Source organism: Onychostruthus taczanowskii, unplaced genomic scaffold (genome assembly GCF_017590055.1).
Source record: "Onychostruthus taczanowskii isolate IOZ18803 unplaced genomic scaffold, ASM1759005v1 scaffold19, whole genome shotgun sequence".
NCBI lineage: Eukaryota > Metazoa > Chordata > Aves > Passeriformes > Passeridae > Onychostruthus > Onychostruthus taczanowskii.
The window spans coordinates 9,641,901-9,662,942 of record NW_024499128.1 but is presented as its reverse complement, the minus strand read 5'-3'; the positions used below and the strand labels follow the sequence as shown (position 1 = coordinate 9,662,942).

The 21,042-nt window shown below is 45.9% G+C and overlaps 1 protein-coding gene across 3 annotated transcripts in view; it reads left to right on the top strand.

The window, feature by feature from the left end:
• The first annotated feature begins 50 nt into the window (after window positions 1–50).
• TTYH3 (tweety family member 3) overlaps window positions 51–21,042 on the top strand; it is a 76,307-nt gene continuing 55,315 nt past the window's right edge. For all 3 annotated transcript variants that reach the window (XM_041401498.1, XM_041401497.1, XM_041401496.1), the window contains exon 1: window positions 51–318. In XM_041401498.1, the coding sequence (XP_041257432.1) occupies window positions 196–318 (123 nt within the window). In that variant the 5' untranslated portion in view covers window positions 51–195. The remainder of the gene's footprint in view (window positions 319–21,042) is intronic.

The window sequence follows — 21,042 nt, the reverse complement described above, 5'->3', positions numbered from 1 at the left end:
CGGCGGCGCCAATGGGAGCGGGCGGGCGGCGCCGGGCGCGGGCGGCGGAGCCTCTCGGCGAACAAAGAGGGAGCGGGAGCGGGCGGAGGGACGGCGAGCGGGCTGGGGGGGGAGCACCCGGCCATGAGGGGCCGGCGGCCGCGGCGCGGGTGAAGCGCTCCATGGCCGGCGGGTCGGGGTGAGGCAGGCGCGGGCATGGCGGGCGTGAGCTACTCGCCGCCCTGGTGGGTGAGCCTGCTGCACCGCCTGCCGCACCTCAGCCTGCGCTGGGAGCTCACCGCCGCCGACTTCCGACCGCACGACGCCGAGTACCAGCAGGTGGGTCTGCCGGGGGACGAGCGGGGTGCGGGGGGCGCACCCCCGGCTGTGCGGGCCCGCCCGGAGGGAGGAGGAGGAGGAGGAGAAGGGGGCGTGCGGCCCCCGCTGGGGCTCCCCGGGTGGGTGGCCGAGGGTGCCGTGTCCCCCCTGCTCCGGGGGCCGCTCCAGGGGCAGGTGCCCCCGCAGGGCCGGGGCGGGCGGGGTGCGGGGTCCCGCTGGAGCTGGAGGTCAGCACCCCCAGCAACCCCGGGCTGCCCCCAGCCTGCCCCGAGCCCGAGTTCTTCTTGGCACAAGGTGAAATGCTGATAAAATCCCTGAGGCTGGAGGAGCCCTCCAAGATCAGTTAGCTCAGCCTTTGACCCAATCCCACCGTGTGCCCACCGACCCACACCGCGAAGTGACCGCTGGAACAGGGCAGGAGCCCTGGGACGGGGCAGGAGCCGTGGGACGGGGCAGGAGCCAGCCCTGCTGGGCGGCCCGGCCGGGTCCCGGCGCTGCCCAGGCCAAGGAGCCCCCGGGCTGCCCGCGGCCCCCCGGGCTGTGCCGCTCCTGAGCAGGCTCCGCTGACCATCCCCTTTGATGCCGCCAGCCCCGCAGCGAGGCCAGCAGCGCCTTTCCAAAACCGGCTGCCTGCCTGCTGGAAAACAGATGACTTAATGCACGAGAGTGGCGTTAGCATCAAGTGCACAGGAGGATGCTCGCGGAATACTTGTGTGCAGCTTTTTTTTTTTTTTTTTTTTTTTTTTTTTTTTTTTTTAATGCTGCTTAGCCTGTATCCTGTGCTTGGTTGGCTGGGCATGTAATTAAAATGATTGTGGAGTGAATCTGTGTGCTCCAACATCTGTGTTCTCTGCTGTCATCTTGGAACAGAGCTGCAGTGACTCTGCTGCCTCGTTTTGCCACGGTCTCTGGTTTTGAAAACACCATTTTGCTTTTCTGAACATACTCTCAGTGTCCTATATACACAGCCTGCTATCATGCACACAGGCATGAAGGCTAAAGCATCTAAGCAGTTCTTGTTTATCCTAGAAGTAGAAGGTATTAGAAATACTTTAGGAAGCAGTATATTTTGGCTTTTTGTTCTAAACAGATGAACAGATCTGAGGACTGAAGCTAGAGCAAAATGTGAGAGATGTATTCAAAGAGCCATGGGTAGATGTAAAGAAACATCTTTATACCATCAAATCACAGGGACTTTTGAGCTAACTTTGTATTTTGAGGCTTCAGTTTGTTAATTTGTTTTAGTTCCCTTGGCTTTGCAGAGTTCAAGATGGCCACATGCAGATGTAACGCTGCACAGCAGCTGAACTGTATTTCCATGACCTCAGAGGGTAGCTGCCTTTAAAACAAGGGATGTGGGATCCTGGAGATCAGAAGTTAAGAGTTCATTGAAAGATCTTCTTGCGAGTGTGTTATCATGAAATAAGCACTCGGTGACCTTTTGAATAGACAGCAGATGTACCAGTTTTCACTTAAATTGCTTAAAAGCATTCCTAGCAATAATCTGGGGTTGTGTTTGTTTGTCAGATAATTTTTCTACAGTAATCATATTCCCACTTAAAGCCTTCTGCTGTTCTCCTCCCATGTAGCTGCCTCCCCTCCCTTGATGACATTAAGGACTTTCTTCACAGCAGTCAATAGCCTTTTAAGTCTTAACATCAGCTCTCAAGAAAACATCTTATCAAATCCAAACTCGAATGTCTGGATTACTGAGGCGTCTGTCGTCAAGAGAATGATTTGAGCAGCAGCAGCTTTGCTGGTTTTGGTGTTGGAGAGGGGCAGCAAGCAGGCTCCAGCAGCACTGCAGCCTGTGCTATCAGTGCTGTGGTTATATAACGCCGCTGCTGTGGCTCTGCAAGTTGGCTCTGGAGTTCATAGGCACATAGATTAATTCTAATGCAGTGAACCAGGGAAACTTAATCCAGGACTGGGAACTGTAATGCTAAATGCTCTCTTGTGCTTTAAATGCTTCTGAAGGCCTTTTTGTTTGAATTTTAGATTTTTTTTATGAATTTGCACCTCTTGCTCTGTTTGCAGCTTGTGCTGGCATTGTCTTCCCTTATCTTTAGGAAGCTTTTGTATTTAACAGGTGAGATCATATACATCCTCAAAATTAGGCAGTCCATTTTTTAATTTTAACTTTGGCTTATTTTTCTTTACTTTGTAGGTGTCACTGGCACAAATTGTGTATATTTTTGTTTTCTCTTCCATTAGTGATTGATACTCTGATTCTTAAGTATGAACTGTTAAACTACACACTTCCTTTGATTTCCCCAGGGGCTGAGGAGAGGTCAGTGGGGGGATGCTAGATGAAGTTTATGGGGACAGGTAAGGGCAGGGTGTCTCTGTCTGTAAGGAAGGATTATCTTTGCTAAACTGCATGACTCCAATTCATCTGGGAGCTGGACTGTTTTCATAAATAGCCATACAGCTGGGCTCAGTGTCCAGTCCCATTCTGATGTGTTTTGAGGAAGGAAGCAATGTCCCTTTTCTGATTCTTCACTGCTTCTCTAGAAAAGATTTCCCAACCTGTGACCACAGGAAAGCAGCACTTTCCTTATAAAACTCTTTTATTTAGTCACCTTTTAGTAAATAGCCACGTGTTTGTTGTCCTCATGTTTTGATGATGGGCTTTGCAATTGCGCATCAACTGAACATCCCACTCCAGCCAGAAGTGGAATGCAGTGGCATGGGTTTGCATGTTGTCCTGTCACTTGTTGCAGTGCCACGTGCTGCTGCAGGTGAGGAGGCTGCTGCCTGAAGAGGCTTTGCACCTCTGCCTAGCAGGATTAGTGTAATGCCAAGCTGCTATTGCCCTGAGCAGCAGCCCAGCCATTGTGCCCTGAAACCTCTCTGAAGGAGGGCAGATAAGCACATGCTGCCACTCTTTGAAGTCTAGGTCTTTGTTAAGTCTTTTGGGACCCTGGTGATGGGTAATGTCTGGCAGGATGTAGATGTGTGGATGCAATGGCTGTTTCTGCTGTTCTGTCCCAAGGAGTCCCTTGGCCAGGGCAGCAGGGTCGCCTGCTGTGAGCTGGGCTGTCTCAAGGCTGCAGCCATTGTGTACCAACCTACTGGGGCTTCCTCCTTTTGTCTGAGAGCATGAGAAATGCTCATGGCAGTGCTGCTGCCAAGGGCTGAGATCAGTGCAGCTGCAGGTTTTGGCTGCATACCTTCTTCACCTGAGTCGGGCTCTAAAACACTCTCTCTCGGTATTACTTTACTCTTTATCTTCTTCCACAGCATATCTTGTTGCATTAGGTTAGACCAGTGTGTGTGTGTGGAGGAGCAGAACAGATCCTTCTCCTCTGGACTAGATTGTTTAAAAATGTATGTGTATCCTGATGTCCTTCAGATGCTCTGCTTCAGCCACAACAAGCAGTACAACCAGTTGTTTTCTTTTTCTGGAGGAATTGAGGTGAATCTCCATGTAGAATGAGCTGGGGTTCTGGTCCTTCTTCTGCAGGGGTTTGGCATGCTGGTGAGTCCTATCAGAGCTGCTTTCGTGTGCTACTTGCAGGACTTGCTCCACAGTCCTCCCTACAGAGGATCTTATCAGACCAGCTCTTTTCCTAATCCTCCCATGAATCATTGGGGTTGAAAATATCTTGATATGAACAGCTTTGTTCTGGCTGTATTCTCATCTGAGTCATACTGCAGTGCTCTGCAAAGCCTTTTCATTGTGTAGTGAGTCACAAATTCTAGAGTGAAGGGAATGTAAAAATGGAGCAGAGCTCCTGTTCCTTCTGACAGCATCATGCTAATACCAGTTCAGGTCTCCCTGCCTTTTGCTGCTGATCAAATCATGATGATCTTGCCAGTACTGTCCACTTACTTTCCAGTTCAGTTGATTGGCCCAGTGAGACGGTCCTGAGACTGCTGCTGTCACTAATTTAATTTATTTAGCAATGTGAGTACTCCTACTTGTGACTGACTTAGCTGCGTGGCATTGAATTCACTTTCTTTCTCAGGGTAGAGTTGGTTAAGAGCCTTGAAGTAGTGTGGAGGTCACGTGCTGGAAAGAAATAGAAAAGCTGAATAGCTTTGTAATACAGCACAACAACAGGTAATGGGATATCTGCTCCAGTCAGGAGGACTGTTCTGCCAGTCTGTACACTGGCAGAAAAGGAGACTATGGCACTTTATCTCTGGAGTCTGACTGTGGGCTGAGAAGTGCCCCGTGAACAGTGAAGGAGAAAAGAAGCTGTAAAAGCTAAGCCACAGAGCCCTTTGGAGTTTCTGCTTTTACTTCATTGCTGGAAACTGAGGATGTTGACACAAACCTATGTAAACGCAAAGGTTATGTGTGAGTCAGGCTAGAATAAAGAAAAATTCTCCAGCATCTTTGAAACTCATCCCCTGCACCACTTCGTGCCTTCTCAGTACGAGTCAGAGCTGCAGATGCATGGTTAGTAGGTGTAATGGCAGCTGTTTGTGCTTTGGAAGATGACTGATGATTGATTCACACCATTTAAGATGCAGAATCGTGCTGAAGGAAGCAGTGATAAGAGCAGGAACATGCTCTAGTCCTTGGCTTTGAGATGCTCTCTTCAGTGTTGTCGCCCAGGAGTTTCCTATCGTGCCTCTGTCAGTGCTTTCGTGTTGTAATGTTCTTTTTCTCCCTCTGTTTGTGTGCTGAGAAGGGATCCAGCAGGGAAAGGTGCTGTGTAAGCCCAACGATCCTTCCCTTTTTTTGGCTTCCAGACTCTAATCCAAGGCATGTGTGTTTGAACCCATTGCCAAAGGTTCAGCAAGGAATTAATTCTGTCAGGTACTTTCTGGCTCTGTGAGGCTGTTTCCCTACACATAACAGCTAACGTCGTCTTTGGAAGTATTTCTTGGCTGGAGAAACGTGATGGAGCCCAAACTGCCAAAAAACTTGGATTATAGAGATTGTTTTAGAACTTCCTCTACTGTACTGGCATCTTATTTCAATTTTGAAACCAAGAGTCTTTCTGTAAATTGGAAACATGTGTATTAGTCAAGTTGGATGACGTGTTTTTGTCTAGTTGGCTCGAAGTCAGAGGGTAATGTGCCTTTTTTAAAGGGGTTGGACTGAAGGTTTCTTTCTTTCAAGAACAGCTGGACCCCTTCCAAGCTCTGATCAGCTATCCTGCTGTAGCACCAGTTTGCTCATATTTCCAGAAAGGTTAAGTGACCCCTGTTAGTAGCATCCAATGTTTTCTGATGAAATTGAAGTTGTTTTTATTTTTTAAGAGCTGCTGGTAAATTCCCTCTTCCCTTTACTCATCGGTGTCGGCTGCATGAGTAACCATGCAGTAATGCCTCCTATCAGCAAACTGGTGCTGTGCTCTGACTCTTCTGTCTTTGATCTGGAGGAGCCTTTACTGATGAGCAGCACCACAATGAATAACCAAAAAAAGGTAGAACCAAGACTATTTTTGGCTGATTTTTATCAAAGGTAGACATAAAATGTGTTCTGTTGACCATTCATTCAGTCATGCAGCGGCATATGGTGTGCAGAGAGGAAAAAAGTCCACCTTTGCCAGCTTTCTGTCTGCAGCCTTGCTTTGTTTTGCTGACCCATGCTGTGCCGCCACGTTTTCAGATGGTCTCCTGAGAACTGGCACTTTCTGGAAGCACTGGCTGTAATTACCCTTCTCTAGTTAAAAAAGGCAACTGTTATAAAGGTATGGTTTTAGCAGAGCACACAGGGGTAAAAGGTGTCTTGGAGAAATGTGAAACACCTTGTGGTGCATTGAGGGAAGGAGATGCAGGTGAGCGGGCGAAGATGTAAACCGTGCTCGCTTCCTCTGGGTGGGATCCCCAAACTATTCATCCTGCACAGAGAAGATGCTGCTTCCCAGCCTGGTGAGCTTCCCAGCCTTGAGACACATTTATGGAGCATGTGGTGCCCTGAAGGTACCATGCTGGTCTCAGCTGGAAGGGTAGAAGCAGAGTTGAAAACGTGTCTGGTTGTGGTGGCCAGCCACTGGCACCCCGGTGCTTCTGCACCTACACAACATTTGTCTCCCTGAGAATGCTCCATTTTTATCCACATGGGTGTAACACCATATGACTCCTGGTCTGCAAAACCTGATCTCTAGCAGTCTGGAGAAAGGGGTAAGCAAATTCAGTTCAGTCTTTAGTGTGTCTTGTCTCTTTTTGTTCTCTTCCCCTTCATGCCTTTTTGAGCAGAGGAACATCTGTGGTCTCCAGGTTAACAAAGTGCCTTTGTTTAAATAATGATCCAATAAATCAAGCAGTGCTTAAAGCAGATGTTGATGTGGATTTTTAGTGTTCTTTATTTTTCATTATTAGGGAAAGTGAGAAATTCTCACCCACAAGAACATATCCCATTAGGCATGGCTCTGGAGATTAAGGGCAGGAAGTCAGGTGCTTTCTCTGATTTAATCCCAAGGCTCTGAATGTGGATTAAAGGGCTGTGCCACAAGTTTTCTTGATCTCTTACTTGTATTTTGAGATTATATTTGTTTTGGAACCTGTAAACAAAAACCTGTCAATTGCGTATGAGAGAGAGAAAAGTTATGGGCCTGTGTCTCATCAGTTTCTTGCCCTGTATCTGCAGAGCAGACAGGCAGAGGAACAAGCACTCTCCAATCCCTCGGAATTTGAGTCTTTTTTTCCCGTTCTTTCTGTTTCATTCAGCTGGGTTTTTTCATTTCCTTTTTCTACCAGGACAAGGCTAATTTTACACCATTTCTCCTGCTCCCCTGCCCCCAGCAGCACCCACTGATGGAAGGGGTGAAGTCCAGAGCTGGTGATGTTTGTGCTGTAGGACTGTGCTGTGGCAGAGCTTGCAGGGTCACCCCGGTGTGACCCCTTCCAGGGGACACTCCTGTACTGTGAGGATGCCTGTGCTGAAGGGCCAGTGAGATGGCCAGAGCTTCTCCTGAAGTCATTCTTTCACACTCTTTGTTCTCAAGTGAATTTGCTTGGGTGGCTGCAAGCAAGCAGTGAGTAAGGATGTGCTCACTCTTAATTTTCTTAGGGTGGAGGGGAGTCAGCACCTCGTTTGCATTAACCTCTTGGTGACTGTCAGTTCTCTTCTTCTTCCTGTTTTAATTTTCAGTAGTAACTTTTCCACCAGTTATGGTGAGATTTCCCATTCCCCTTGAGTGAGTAGGAGAAATTGGCTTGTTTTCAGCTTAATGTGATTCCCATAGCTGGGGGAAGGGATGTGATGTCTGGGAATTTATTTGCTCTAAGATTCAGATGAGACCTGAGAAACTTGGAGTATACCAGAATTACCCACTGCACTGAACCCTCAATTCTCACTTTTAAGACATGAATAAGACTCATAATACTCAGGGACTTATTGATGTATGCTGAGGAAATAATAATAATAATAATAATAATAATAATAATAGTATCCAAGTCCAGTAACTTTGCTCCTCTCTTGGCAAGGCTGCACTTTCTGGGTATGTCATCCTACCAGTTCTTTGTTTTAGCTGATGACAATGATGAACAAGACAGATGAGCTAAAATCAAGGAGGATCAAGTTCATGCAAGGCTTCTAGTCCTGAGGATGCATTCATATGACAGTCTGAAAAAACAAAAAAGTCATCACTGTTAGAAATCCTCTAATTTCCTCCACTTCAAGGGGTGACTGATGTGTTGCAGCAGTGAAAAACTGGAAATTGATTACTTTTATTCTCAAACCAGAAATTATTTTTGCTACATGGCGAAGCGGTCTCCAGGTATCTAGTGAATAGTGGCTGTGGGGCAGAGCCATGCTGATGCTTTTTTTTTTTTTTGTATTAAATAAACTAGGAAAGAACAAAACACAGAGCACTTTCATGTTGCAAAAGCTTTCATTTCAAACTTTTTCTTTTTTTTTTTTTTTTTTAGATTTCTGCGTAATGAGCCACTTATAGTGTTTGAGTCTGATCTTGTAATTGTGAGCTTTAGGGTTTGGTAAGCTGCAAATGTGCACGTTTTTGCAAAGTAGTCATTTGTGTGCTAAGGCTGCAAGGCTATTCTCTTGCAAGAAAAAAGAAAAGTAGGTTAGCGTGCAATCCACGGCCACAGCAGTTGGTGTAACTCAGTCACGATGCTTGTGCCATTCCCTTCTCCCAGCACTGGGTAACAGAAGGGTAACATTTGCAATAATGTGTGCTTTCACATGCTTATCAGGCTGCCTGCTTCAGCAGATGTAATGAGTGCCAGGCCTCTTTTTAGTTATTATTTTAACAAATGAGCGGTTTTTGGTCAATGGTGAGAGCAGCATTGAAACGATCCAAGGAAAGAGCTGACACTCCCCTTCACCTTCACTTAAACTGGAGCTGCACCCTCGGATTTCGATTTCCTCGGTCACTACTAAATGCTTTTTCTCGCTGATATGGCTCAGAATGGTGCCACACGTGCATATGCATGAAAGCCCTTTGTAGTGTGAAATTAGGGATGAAAGATATTGCTAATCAGCCCTAACAATGTGGGACTTTATTCCTGGACGAGGGGAAAAGGGAATGTGGGGAATGGATGTTTCACAAATGTATAACACATTCAGACACGTTGTTATGCCAGTGTTGGTGTCTGTGCACGGACGCCCTTTTCAGGCTGTAAAATGCTGCTGTTCATGCAGGGAATTTAAACAAGCCTTCTATTCAAGGCCGAAATTCAAAATAACGCCAAAATCCAAATGGAGGCACTTCAGTTGCATAATAGTGTCTGTTACAAGGAGGCCTTGGTGCAGGAGATGATGTAATGCTCCTTAAGATAAGACCCAAGCTGGGGTTGGGGAAAAAGGGAAGATGGTGTCGGTGACACAGCCATTAAAAGTATTGCTAATGTATCAAAGCTTTCCACAGGGTGTTAATTAGCACGCCTGAATAATTCCAAAGTTGATTGTGTTACAGCTGTACATGTGGAAAAACTGCTCGGTGCTACCTGTTTTCTCTGATCATAATCGCTTTTTCCCTGGGGTGAGCTTTCTTGAAGTTCAGCAGCGTGCTCAAGTTCCTGCAGCTGATAAACTGGTAATTTTGACACTTGCTCTAGGAGCTAAGAACGCCTCAGCCTGCCAAAGAGATGCTTTCTGCTGCTCGGAAATTGAAATGCTTCTCACCGGGGCTGTGCCTGGAGCTGTTACTGTTCTGAGGCCTCTGGCAGTTTGTTACTTTATTTCCTCCTTAACTTTGTGGTTCATCTATACTTATTTTCTTTAGTTTAGGAGTAGTCTGTGTTGCGTCCTCACTGCAGGTGCCCCCAGTCCGATTTTGGGCCGGCGTGGTCAGAGGGGGCACACAGGATTGATGCCTCACCTATGGCCCGCCCCATCCCCTTTCTCCCTGCTCTGATAGTATTCACTCCAGGAAACGCTGAGAAAGTCGGGAGTAATGGAATTCATGAAAATCAAGCTGTGCTTCAATGAAAACGTGTTTTCAATTTCTGTCTCCTCGGGAGCCTGAGCCGCGATCGCCGGCGCTGGGCGGGGGCTGGGGCCGGCGTGAATGGAAGTGCCGGAGTCAGCGCTCTGCGGAGCCTCTGCCCGCATCTCCCGCTCTCTCCCGGCATTCAAAGGCTGCTGAGCGCTTTGTGGCAGCTTCAGGAAGCCTTTTTGTATTCAGCTGTCCAAAAAGCCCAGGCGTTTTCCTGCTGGGTTTGATCTGGCTGTCGGGGTCTGAATGACAGTGGCGTGCTGGAGAGGAACGTGGTGGGGGAAGCATCAGCTGCGGGTGGTTTATCCCCCCTCTCTGCTCTTGATCCTGCTCACGGTGTCCTTTGAGTGTCCTGCAGCCGATTAAGGGTGAGAATTATAATGGTGACTCAAAAGCCTTTGGTAAAACTCATTAATTCATTCCTCCTTTAATTAGACACCCAGCCATGAGCTTATAATTATCAGAGCCCAGGAACGTTTGCAGCTGTAATAAGCTGTGCTGCATCAATTTCTGAAATCGTGGATTTTTGGCAAATGCAGATATGGTGAACTCTTCTGAGGTCTGGTTTTTGGTGAGGAACATGCAAGGGAATAGAAATGAAAGAAGCAGCTGAGTGTGTGTTGTGACTGACCTCTGGCTGAATCTTGCCTTGTGGTGTTGAACTGAGAGGAAAGGGTGGAGTTGTCCTGCTTATAAATATTTTTTTTCCTTGGGAGGTGTAATAATGTAACTGTCAAAGAGAGAAAAGAGGAAGGAGAATCTAATGAAAGTGTTATCTTAATATGGAATATTGTATAAAACCTTTAGCACCCAGGGGAATTAGACTTTTGGAATAAGTGTAACAAGAACAGTTGTAGGCATTGCACACAGTGCCCATTTTGCTTTTTGGAAGTCAGGGAATAGCCGGGTGTTCTACTATGAAAAGTACCAGGTGCTTTTTTTCAGTCTTCTGGGGGAAGAAAATCAATAGTGAACTTCTATTATTTTGTAATCTCTTCTTGTTTCTGAAATGGGAAGCAAGGTGATTTTCAGAACTAATTTGTGCAGCTGACCCCCAGCAAGAGATGATTGGGGTCTTCTGAGAGAAGCTTGTGCTGCTTCTGGTACCTTTGAAATGCTCATGGGTTCTTTTCTTTTGCAGAAGAACAACTAGATGGAAGGCTGAAAGGATTTCAGGGAAGGACTTGTTATTTCTGCCCTGTTGCATCTCTGCTTGTAGTTCTGATCCTTGTGAATGCCATGGTAGACCCTGATAATATGATCTCCTTTTAGCATTGGACTGACAGGCTGTCAAGTGCAAGCAATCCAGAGAAAGGCACAGACCTAGGAAAAGGCTAGGGATGGAGACAGCTGGCAGCCACTGGGCTTAGCCAGAGATGATTGAAGAGATTGGTTTCATTTTTAATATTTTTTCCGTAGAATTTTTAACTTGAGTAAGGTTAGAAGGAACATTTTGGACTTGAAAAGAATGGGAGCTGTTGCACAAGAGTAGATCTGAGGTACTGCTAGGCAATGGCAAGTATTAATGTTCATGTTCCCTTAAGAGGGAAACTGTTTCAATTGGAGTAGGTGGCAGGAGAAAATGGATCAGCTGTGTTTTGGGTCTTTTTCTGTCTGGATTTAGTGGAAAGCACAGATAGTACATCCAGTGAGGATGGAATGATTTGTTTGACACTTCTGTAGCTAAACAGAAGTCTTTTCTTCTGATGAGGGTGCTATTTTAAAACCACTGTACAACACTTCTTGTGTGCCTTTTTGTATTACATTATGTGGCTGCTGTCTTCTGTTTGTCCCTCCCATCCTCTCCCCACATAGTCTGAGTTATTGTTGGTCTATGAGAATGAGTAGTGCCTGGAACTCAGGTGGGACTGGGTTCATCCCTGGCCTCTGAGGTCAAATATGCTGGGTTTGCTGACCTTTCCTTATTTCTGTATATATTGAAAATTCCTACAGGTTAGACAACAAACATGGGATCAACCTGAGTGGACAAATTAGCTGCAGCAGCAAATTTACAGGGTTAGAATTGCCTTTCAGTCTCATAAGTACAACTTGGTCTGAGGTTCTTGGCTGCTCTTGGAGACCATCTTCTGGGGCAGGTTTTGTACTCTAGCAGTGAACCTCTTGATCACTGCAGACATTCTCTTTTTTTTTGAGCTTTTTCAGCCTGACCCGCTGCAAACTAAAAATCTCTTTGAGCACAAGCTCTTCAGCATTTTAAATGCTCCAATATTAAATGGCAAAGTGAAGATGATGAATATGAAATAGGTCAGGTGCTGTTGACAGGATTCTCCGTGTGGACAGGCAGTGCTCTGGGAGCTGCTTCCAAGGTCTTGGAGGAGCTGTGGAAATGATCATGGATGCTGGGAGCGTTCTGCTGAGGTGTAAATAACAAGGTTGGACAGTTTAGGCTGGCTCTGCTGTTTTTATTAGTGCAGCTTAGCTTTCGCCTCGGGTGATGTGGAGGTTATGGGAGAAGGAGGAAGGGACAAGCTGTGAACTTGCCTCCTCTCCTAGCAGAGGATGATGAGAAGGTATGGGGATCTGGTTACCCTAATCCCCCCTTGGCATGTTAATTCTTCTTGTCTCTCTACTTGTATCTTATGTCTGAAATTCTTACTGAGGCAACTGCTTGCTGGGTCACGTGTGTCTCACTGCAGTGCCCTTTCAACCTTTTTTGTGTGGATTTTGTTGCAGCTATTAGAAATCAATTGCCTGCTATAGTATTTCATCGCTGTTAATTTTTTTTCTCAAGAAAATGTTGCTCTGAGACATGGCTGCTTATATGGTTCCTGTCCTAAATACATTTGCTAGCTATTTGCTAGATATGACATCTTCTGCCACATCTTAATGTCCTCTGCAGATCCAAGTTCATTTTTGTGGATAGATCTGAATCACCTTCTGCTGATGGGAGGAGATGTACCTCTTGGACCACAGCAGTGACAAATACCACTGGTGAAATGTAGTTCTGCAGGTGTAACCTATGGGCTGGACTCTCATCACTAACTTAATTATTAGGTTTGGTTTACATGTGCTGGCTCCAGCAAGGGTGGTCTTGGTCATGTGATGCAATAAATTAAACACGAGGTTCCTAAGAAAGAACCAGTTTCCAGGACACGCTTTGAATGCTCTTCAAGGTTGAGGTTCAAGCCAGGTGTGTCTGTTTTTTCTATGCCAAAGTGAAATTTGCTGCTTTGTCAGTTGTTGGGCTTCCTTTCTAACATCTGTGTCTTCAGCTGGGATTCACCAGCAGTTTGGTTCTTTACTTCCAACTCACAAACACATCATCAGCATTTCTTTGATACTAAAGCTAGTCCTGCAAAGCTGTCATCCTTGAGGACGTGATCAACTAGGCTTTTATCCTTGAGTTGTGTTCAGCTAGCCTTTGACATGCTGTTGCCTTCCAACAAGTCACTGGTCACATCTCCTGGGAAAATAGAGATCCTGAGTATTTTCTGTGTAGCTGCACTCAGACCTTGGGCAGTGCATGGTCATGGCCTTGTGCTATGAATATGGCTAACTGTAAACAGGGCTGGGAGCTTCTGGAAACTGCTGTTGTTCTCAGCTTTATTCTCAGTGAGGAATATTTTTTTCCCTGTTAAGAGCAGGAAGTGTGAAACACAACCACAGTTCTGCTGTAACGCTGCGCTAAGGAAACAGTACATGGTGAAAAGTTTGATGTTAACTGCAAGTTGTATATTCTTTTTGTAGTCAAAACATTAAGTATGCTGGGGTAAGAATCTTTTTGTTGGTACACCTGTGGTTTGGCCTGTGTGGCTCTTTGTGTTCCAGGACAGTATTTCTGCTGATGTAGATGATGAGCTGATGGCTGGAGGAAGAATTCATGTGTGAGCACATACCATCAGTTGGGGGAATGGTGCTGGCTGCTGCACTTGGTGGCCATCACTGCTGCACTTGGGGAGCTGGTTCTTGCACAACCCTGGCTGTGTGAAGATTTAAAGCTCTTCCAGTGCTGCTGAGTGGGGTCTTAGTAGGTAGGAAAGCATCTCGTGTGATTCCCAGCTGCTCACAAGGATCAGGGTCTTTAGGCTGTTTATGTTGCACTCCTTGCTATCATGTATTTACCATCCAGGCAGCAGCCAGATAACCCCCCAAGCTTGTGCCCCTGGTAAAAAGGCTTCCCAGTGGGGTTACACATTCCAGGCACGTCCTGGCTCAAGCTGAGTTAGTCATGCGTCTCCCCGAGCGTGTCAGATCTGAGACGATCTGTCTCTCTTGCTGCTGCTCTCTAAATCCATGCACTGTAAAAGACAGTCATCAACAAAAGGGCAGTTGGAGTTCTGGAGCCTGGTTACATGATCTTGTCACTTCTTTCACCCTGATCTTCAGAGACAGTGTTTTGAGTGCAGAAGTATTTTCAGGAGCCTGGGAAAGCGGCTGGGACTGTAGTGTTCAGCTGTAGGGCACTGTCTCAAGTAAAATAGTGGCAGCCAGTGATGGGAAAATGAAAAAGATCTCATTTTTTAGGAGAAAACCACATGAAAACTTGATGCCATGCTATCCCTCATGATCATATTCTGTGTCTGGAAGCTACTGCTAAAGCTGCTAGTCATTACATGTGGGATTGCACTATCATGTCTTCAAATGTATGCAAAAACCTGTTCATGTGCCTTCCCTTACATGCTTTCCACCTGAGGGCATAATCCAGTGACAATACAATCACTTCCATAGCAACCAGCCTGTCATAAACAGGATTATGGCACCTAGACAGGATGGAGGCACAAAGAATTCAGGAAAGAACTGCCCTCTCATTATCATGGAGCAAAGCAGGGTAAATAGTGACCTGTGTGTGGCACCCGGGGGCTGTGTCACCACAGAACAGGGGGGAGGCAGGGCACAGGTTCACCTGTGTGGTGTGTCCTTAAACTGGTGTGACAAAGCCTTGAGAAGGTGAATCTGTGTCTTTAGCAAGGCAAGGTAAAGCCTGCAGAGAGCCTGTTACTGATCCCTAGATGCAAGTGCAGCGGGTTGCACTGGCTCAGCTAATGAGATTAAAGCCCTGAAGACACCAGGGACACATTCTAGCCATCCTTTGCCTTCCTTTTTTCCACTTCCCAGTCATGGACACTCTTATCCTCCAGTCTGTAGAGGGTAAGGTTTGTCTGCTATAAAGTACTGCATTTTTTTCCCACTAATGCTGTCTGCAGAGTTAAATTACAATACTTTCTCAATACACATTCAAGCTTGCACTCTCTTTTAGTATAAACTTGAGCTGGTTTATTGTCAGAGATGATGGGAAGAACCAGCAAAATCAAAAGCTTCTGTCTTTAGCTCTTTCTGCAGAGAAGACAGACAGTGTCACGTAATGTTCTTCTGCAGACCCATAAAGGAAAGAGAGCTACTTCACTTGCACAGTTACTGCCAGTGGTATTGTAGCTGGTTTTATGCTGCATAGATTTAAGTGAGAACAGTTACTGAGTGCTTTGTAGGAGTGTTTGAGCAGCTGCTCTGCTCTACTTTGTTCTGCGGTTTATGCACCACTTGCTTTTGCTCAATAAAAGGCAGCATGAAAACACGGGAGTTATTGCAGATATTTGGTCTGTGGCTTCAGGGTATCTTATCATGGGGCTGGTCAAAACTTCTTTTTGGTGAATTGCTCTCACTCTTTGCAGCCTTTGGGTGATGTAAGGAATGACTCGATTGCTTCAGTCAGTCAAAAGTACTGCTTGGCTCTCTCCCAGGAGCTTTAACACCTGCTAAAAGGGTGAAGAATTCTGGCAACTGCTGCCAGCCCTTAAGTGCTGTGAAAAGTCTCTTGTCAAAGATCCAGCTTTCTGTCCAGGTTGGGAGTCAAGATAATGTTCCCCACGAATGGAATGGGCTTGGTCAGAGCAGCTCCAGCTCTCTATTGTTGCCTGAACTACTTTTTGTAGTCATGGTGTTTTTAGAGAGCTGAGTTTGTGGAAAGGGAATACAAAATTGCTGAGGAGGACATGACTCTCTTCTTTTTATTGTATTTTTACTGCTGGTCCTGCAATCAGTGAGGTCTGACAGCCCCACCTGATTAGAGAATAAGCTTCAGTAAGAGATACTGTGAGGCCTGCACTGGGGCAAGTAGGGTTTTTTATTCCTGATTAGGATTCTCACCCAAAATATATTCACAAATGAGGATTTAAATATCTGTCTATAAAGAATAGGAAGAAAAATTTCCTGTAGGGAAGGGAGGATCACAAGCATGTGGCCTGGCTTAAAAATATGTATAAAACTACTCATGCAGAGTGATACACCTGGTTCTCTTTTGTGGCAACCTTTATGGGAGAGTTCATACATAGCCTGGGGTTTTTCTGCTTTACACACTGGTGAATCCCACTTTGGGATAATGTTCCAAACAGGCAAATTGCAGATGTGCACATGTAACAAGCTATTTGGTGTTTCAGAAAAACTGTTTGCAAATGCAAAGTTAGCCATGAAGGTACCTGTAGGTGTTAGTGCTGAAGGTTGCTGTAAAGCCAAGGAATGTGGTTCACTGGTCAAGATAAGGTGACTGAAAGTCCATCCAGCTGCAGCAGTGAGCTGAAAGACACTGAAATAAAAGTAAACACAGCAGGCAAACAGCAAATAAGTAACTAAGCACCAGTTCCTGGTGTAGATTTGATGAATATGTGTTCCAGGAACCACAGCAGCAAGAAAGGGTGGTACCATGTATTTCTGCAATTGTTATTCTGGAACTTCTCACTGAGAATGCTGATCTGGCACTAACAGCTGTTTTTAAGTAGCCTAATTTAATTTTTAAGTTTGTGTAAGTGCTCCCTGCAGGACTGATAAGTGCTCTTTGTGTTGTTGTTAGTGGAAGTGTCCAACCTCAGTGATGTTGCAAACATACAAAAGTCATTTTAAGGCACCACAAGGTGAGTGTTGAATGATAGGCCAAAAGTCAGAGCAACCACGGGGATGGCTCATGGCAGGAATGACCCATTGCTCAGCTATCAATGACTGTGGCCTGAATGTTGTATGGGAGGCTGGATTAAATAATCCTTCCCAAGAATTTTCAGGCCAGGACTCTCTCCTGCCTCTGTTTCTTCAAAGAGCTGCAGTGGATGAGTGCAGAGCAGTAAGTGGAGGAGGCAGCTGGCTGTTGTCCATTGGAATTCTCCTTCCTTTGCTGGATCCCTCCTCATACTTCCAGTTTGAATGTTGTGGGCTGTGTTTCTAACCTGAGATGTGAGGCTTAAAGCAGCAGACTGAAGAGTCTGTGCTCCTGGGTTTTCATTCTGAAAGGCACTGCTACCCAAAATCTGCCGGTCAGGGGTTACAGTAGTCACTGACAGTAGTCAGTGAACTTATTAGGGAAAGAAAAAGGTTTGTGGGTTAGGAGTGCAAGTCCCTCCCAAGGCCAAGTGAGGACCTGGAGAGCAGGAGCACTGGAGCCTGTTCTTCAGCAGGTGAATCCTTCCCTGGGGATTTTCTGGTGAATCCTCCCCTGGTGGCTGTGCTGTGTCGGGGCTGTGACCATAGCAGCTGTTTTGGCTGAAGAAGCTTTTCCCTTGAGGTTTGTTGTTGGTGCAACACCTTGGGCTCGGCCTGTCAAGCTCTTCTGCTGTAGCACTTCTGTCTTCTTGTGATTCTTCGTGGATAGAAAGCATTGGTTATTAATCCAAAGGTGGCAGAAATACACAGAAATACACAATAGACGGAGTAATCTCAGCATAGAGACAAGAGAAAAAGGAGTTGGTGGAAAGAATAGCTCAGGATTACACTGTGAGGGGGGAACTAATCAGCCAGTTTGAGATGTGAAAGAACATCTACTTTCTCCTACTTCTTTATAATTTTGGCCTCAGTGAGCAGTGTTGTGAGCTCTCTGAAGGAAGACCTCAGTGTGTTTAAGGTTTCAAGCTCAAAGGCCCAGGATGCTGACTGGTGAGGCTGTCTGTTGGTGGGAGGATGTGATGCTTTCAGAATGCAGAACTGCAGTTGTGAGATGAATTGTCTTTAAGTGGGTGGAGAAGTGGGGGAAGCTCCATTATCAACAGCAAGTGTCCAAAGTGGCTCAAATTTCCCAGTGAAATACACAGTGAAAAGTTGCAAAGGGTAAATTTATCACAAGTAGAGAAATCAAATTGCAGTCAGTGCTTTCTATAAAATACATAACTTTTGCACTTTTGCTTTTAGCTTGTGGGGCTCACTTTTTTCCTGGATAAAAATTGGTGTTTAGTGCACCTCATGGCATTATGTAAGCTGTGCATGGAGTGGTCCTCACAGAGCAGCTGGAGGCATGTCAGGATGAAGGCTTTCCTCTGTGATCAAGGTGACAGGAGCAGGGGAGCTGCTGGCTGTGCTAACTCTGGTACTCCAGGCCAGCCTGGAGCAGCAATCCCAAGTCAGGAAATCTGCTCAGAAGACAGAAGTCAGCCAGGATCCTTTTATTTGGTTCCTGATTTCTGCTTCTTGATTGAGCGCCCCAAGATGTTCCAAAAGGGAGGTTCAACACAAAGCCTGCCATGTCCCACACTTTTCCACCCAGCTCTGCAGTACTGTGAAGGCACAGGGACTTTGTGTGTCCCAGTGACACATGGCTCAGTGCAGAGGGCTGGGCTGCACTTTTTGACAAGGTTTGGGTCTGTGAAGCAGCTAAAGCTCCACAGGACTTGTGGACCTGGCACTTCTGCCTCTCAAACCGATCCAAGCAGTGTTCTGCTGAGAGGTAGGAGCTTTGCAGTAATTTTTTCTCCAGATGTAGCTGCTGTGAAAACAAATGTTGAAGGACTATTTTCTCACAATGGTCCTCTATCAAGGGCGCTTCAGCGTTCACCAGTGACTGGATTAGCATAACAAGGGTGGTTTGAAGCAATGCTGATAAGAGCAGAGTGTTTCCTGCTAGAATTACCATCGAGCAACTTATAATTCTGCTGTCTTGCACTTTTTTCAATCCTGGGCTTAAAAGGAAAGCTTTGGCTGCCTGAAGTGTCACCACTTCCTCTTCTGCATCTCTGAAGTGCAGCAGGGTTTGGTGCTGTCCAAGTCTGGTGCTAGAAGAGGTCACTCTTCTGGGAACTGTGGAGCATTGCAAAAATATTTCCTCCCTTGTGCAGTGTTTGGAAAGGCTGTTTTTTCTAATAACCCAGATAAACTGCATGTTCTCAAGTCCTGTGTGGTTTGAGTGTTTTGTTGTTGCTGGTGGTTTTTTATTTAGATTCTTTTTGCAATATGCAGGTGCTTAAATATACTCGAAGAGCCCAGGAGAAAACTTAGTGTTGTCACTTTCCTTACAAGTTAGATGAGAGTTTTGAAGTTGTTTTTAAAACTCCCAAACAATCAAATCCAAACATCTTTATGTTGTAGAAATCCATGCAAACAAATTGACTTTAGGTTTGTGTGTACACTGAAACCCCAGGAAATCCCATGGTTAATCGAGCCCAAACTTTGCTGCAAGGTTTGTGCTTGTGATCTGAATCTCTGGAAAATGGGTCTGTTTCTCTACAGAGTTGTAAATCTCTTTTTTTAAACATTATGGGGAGGGAGATTCTGACCATTGTAACTGTGTGCTCAGTCTCCTTTATTTTTAATGACATTAAAGACTTCTTTTGGTCCTGATTTCCCATGGAATGGCATTGCTGAATCAGTGCTGCAGTGCCAAGACCTGTGTGAAACTGCATCCAGCACCAGTTTGGAATAAATACATTTATATTGCTTGTTAAACAAGATAAAGAAATAGATACTACTGTATTCTAACATACTCAGCACGATTTAAAATTAGATTAGGGCTGTGAACATGGGTGTTTGTCTATGATAGGCACCTGCAGGGAGGACCTCAGCAGTAAAATAGTGCAAAATTGTGGTTTCAACACTGAGTCTTTGTTTGCGTAAATGGCACCTAAATCTGAGGTCCTGCATGGGGATGTGACTCTCCCATCCCGAATAAAATTTGCAGCTTTAGACCTTTTAATCACACCTGTGTGAAGTGGAAATTTGTGGCTCCTGAGGTCATGTTCCAGGAGGGTGGCTGGAACATTTTGCACTCTGGGGCTGCTCAGCGATTAAATCAAGGGACTGACCAGGCTGGAAACAGGTTTTCTCAGCAGCTCAGAGGCAGGTCTGGTTCAAGTTATAGTGTAACTAGGCCTGGTATGCACAGGAGCAGCCCTGCTAGCCAGGGTGTTTGAACAGCTGCCCAGTGAACCAGACTGAACATCTGACCCAGGCATGGAACACTGGATATTCGTGGCTGGTGAATTGTTGTAACCCTGGCCTGGCATAAACCTGGCATGGAAACAAAGTTCCTGTGCCTTCCTAGTGCTGCAGCACTGAGTTGGGTGGGAAAGTGTGGGACATGGCAGGCTTTGTGTTGAGTCTCCCTTTTGGAATATCTTGGAGTGCTCAATGAAGAAGCAGAAATCAGGAACCAGATAAAAGGTTGCTGGCTGACTTCTGTCTTCATGTGACCCCATAGGTTTTCCTAAACCATAGCTTTTTTTAAAACCATCATGGAAAAAACCACACTGCTGGTTTTGGCTAATAGATGACCTGTTTCCTGCCCTTTATGGCTTCTTTCTGGTTTGGAGTGGAAACAATGCTGAGTGCAAATAGAACAACCCACTGGACTGCTGGTGGAAGAGTCTGTAATGGCATTTTATTTCCGGTTCATTTGTGACCTGCAGAATTGTAGCTGAGCAGGGAATATTCCTCTTAAAGTGCTAACATCAACCCATCCTTTTCAGAGCTGATTCTTCCTGTGTTTCTCTCTGCCCTTAAGACCACCCTCTCCATCACTTTAAGAGTCGTGAGCAGTTCTTGTTGCCCCGTGAGCAGGTGATCAATTTTCTCCCTCCACAGCAGTGGATTATCTGTGATGTGATGCTCTCCTTGGTGCTGTATGTGCCTCTGCTCCTCACCAGTGTGCCTGAGAGCTCTGGATGTGGCAGGGTGTGAGTGAGGGTCATGCAGTGCCACTCCCCAGCTGGACAGGCAGTGGCACAGGTGACTCTTCTCCAGAGCCCTGGGGCTCAGCTGGTGTCTGTAAGCAGCTCCAGTCCCCACCTGCCCTGCAAGCTCCCCTCGTGCAGGTCCATCTGCATTTTGAAGCCCTCTTCAGAGCTGTACCTCTTTAGAGGAGTGATGAGAAAGTGAAATACAGGGCTGTGCAACTCAGTTCAGGCCCATCCATTTGTCAGGGAAATGGTTTTCCAGGGCTGCATTCCCATAGGAAGTGTCAAGCCTGATAAATAAGCTTGAGCTTCCTTACTTCTTCATTTTCCCTAGAGCTTAATTTCTAGAAAGAGATAGTGTTATGCAAAATACAGGAGATAGTCACCAGGGACCAACCTGGATTGGAGACAGGGCAGAAATATTTTAATTTTGAAGCTGGCTGGATAAACAGCTAAATGAACAAACACTTTCTTTTATTTTA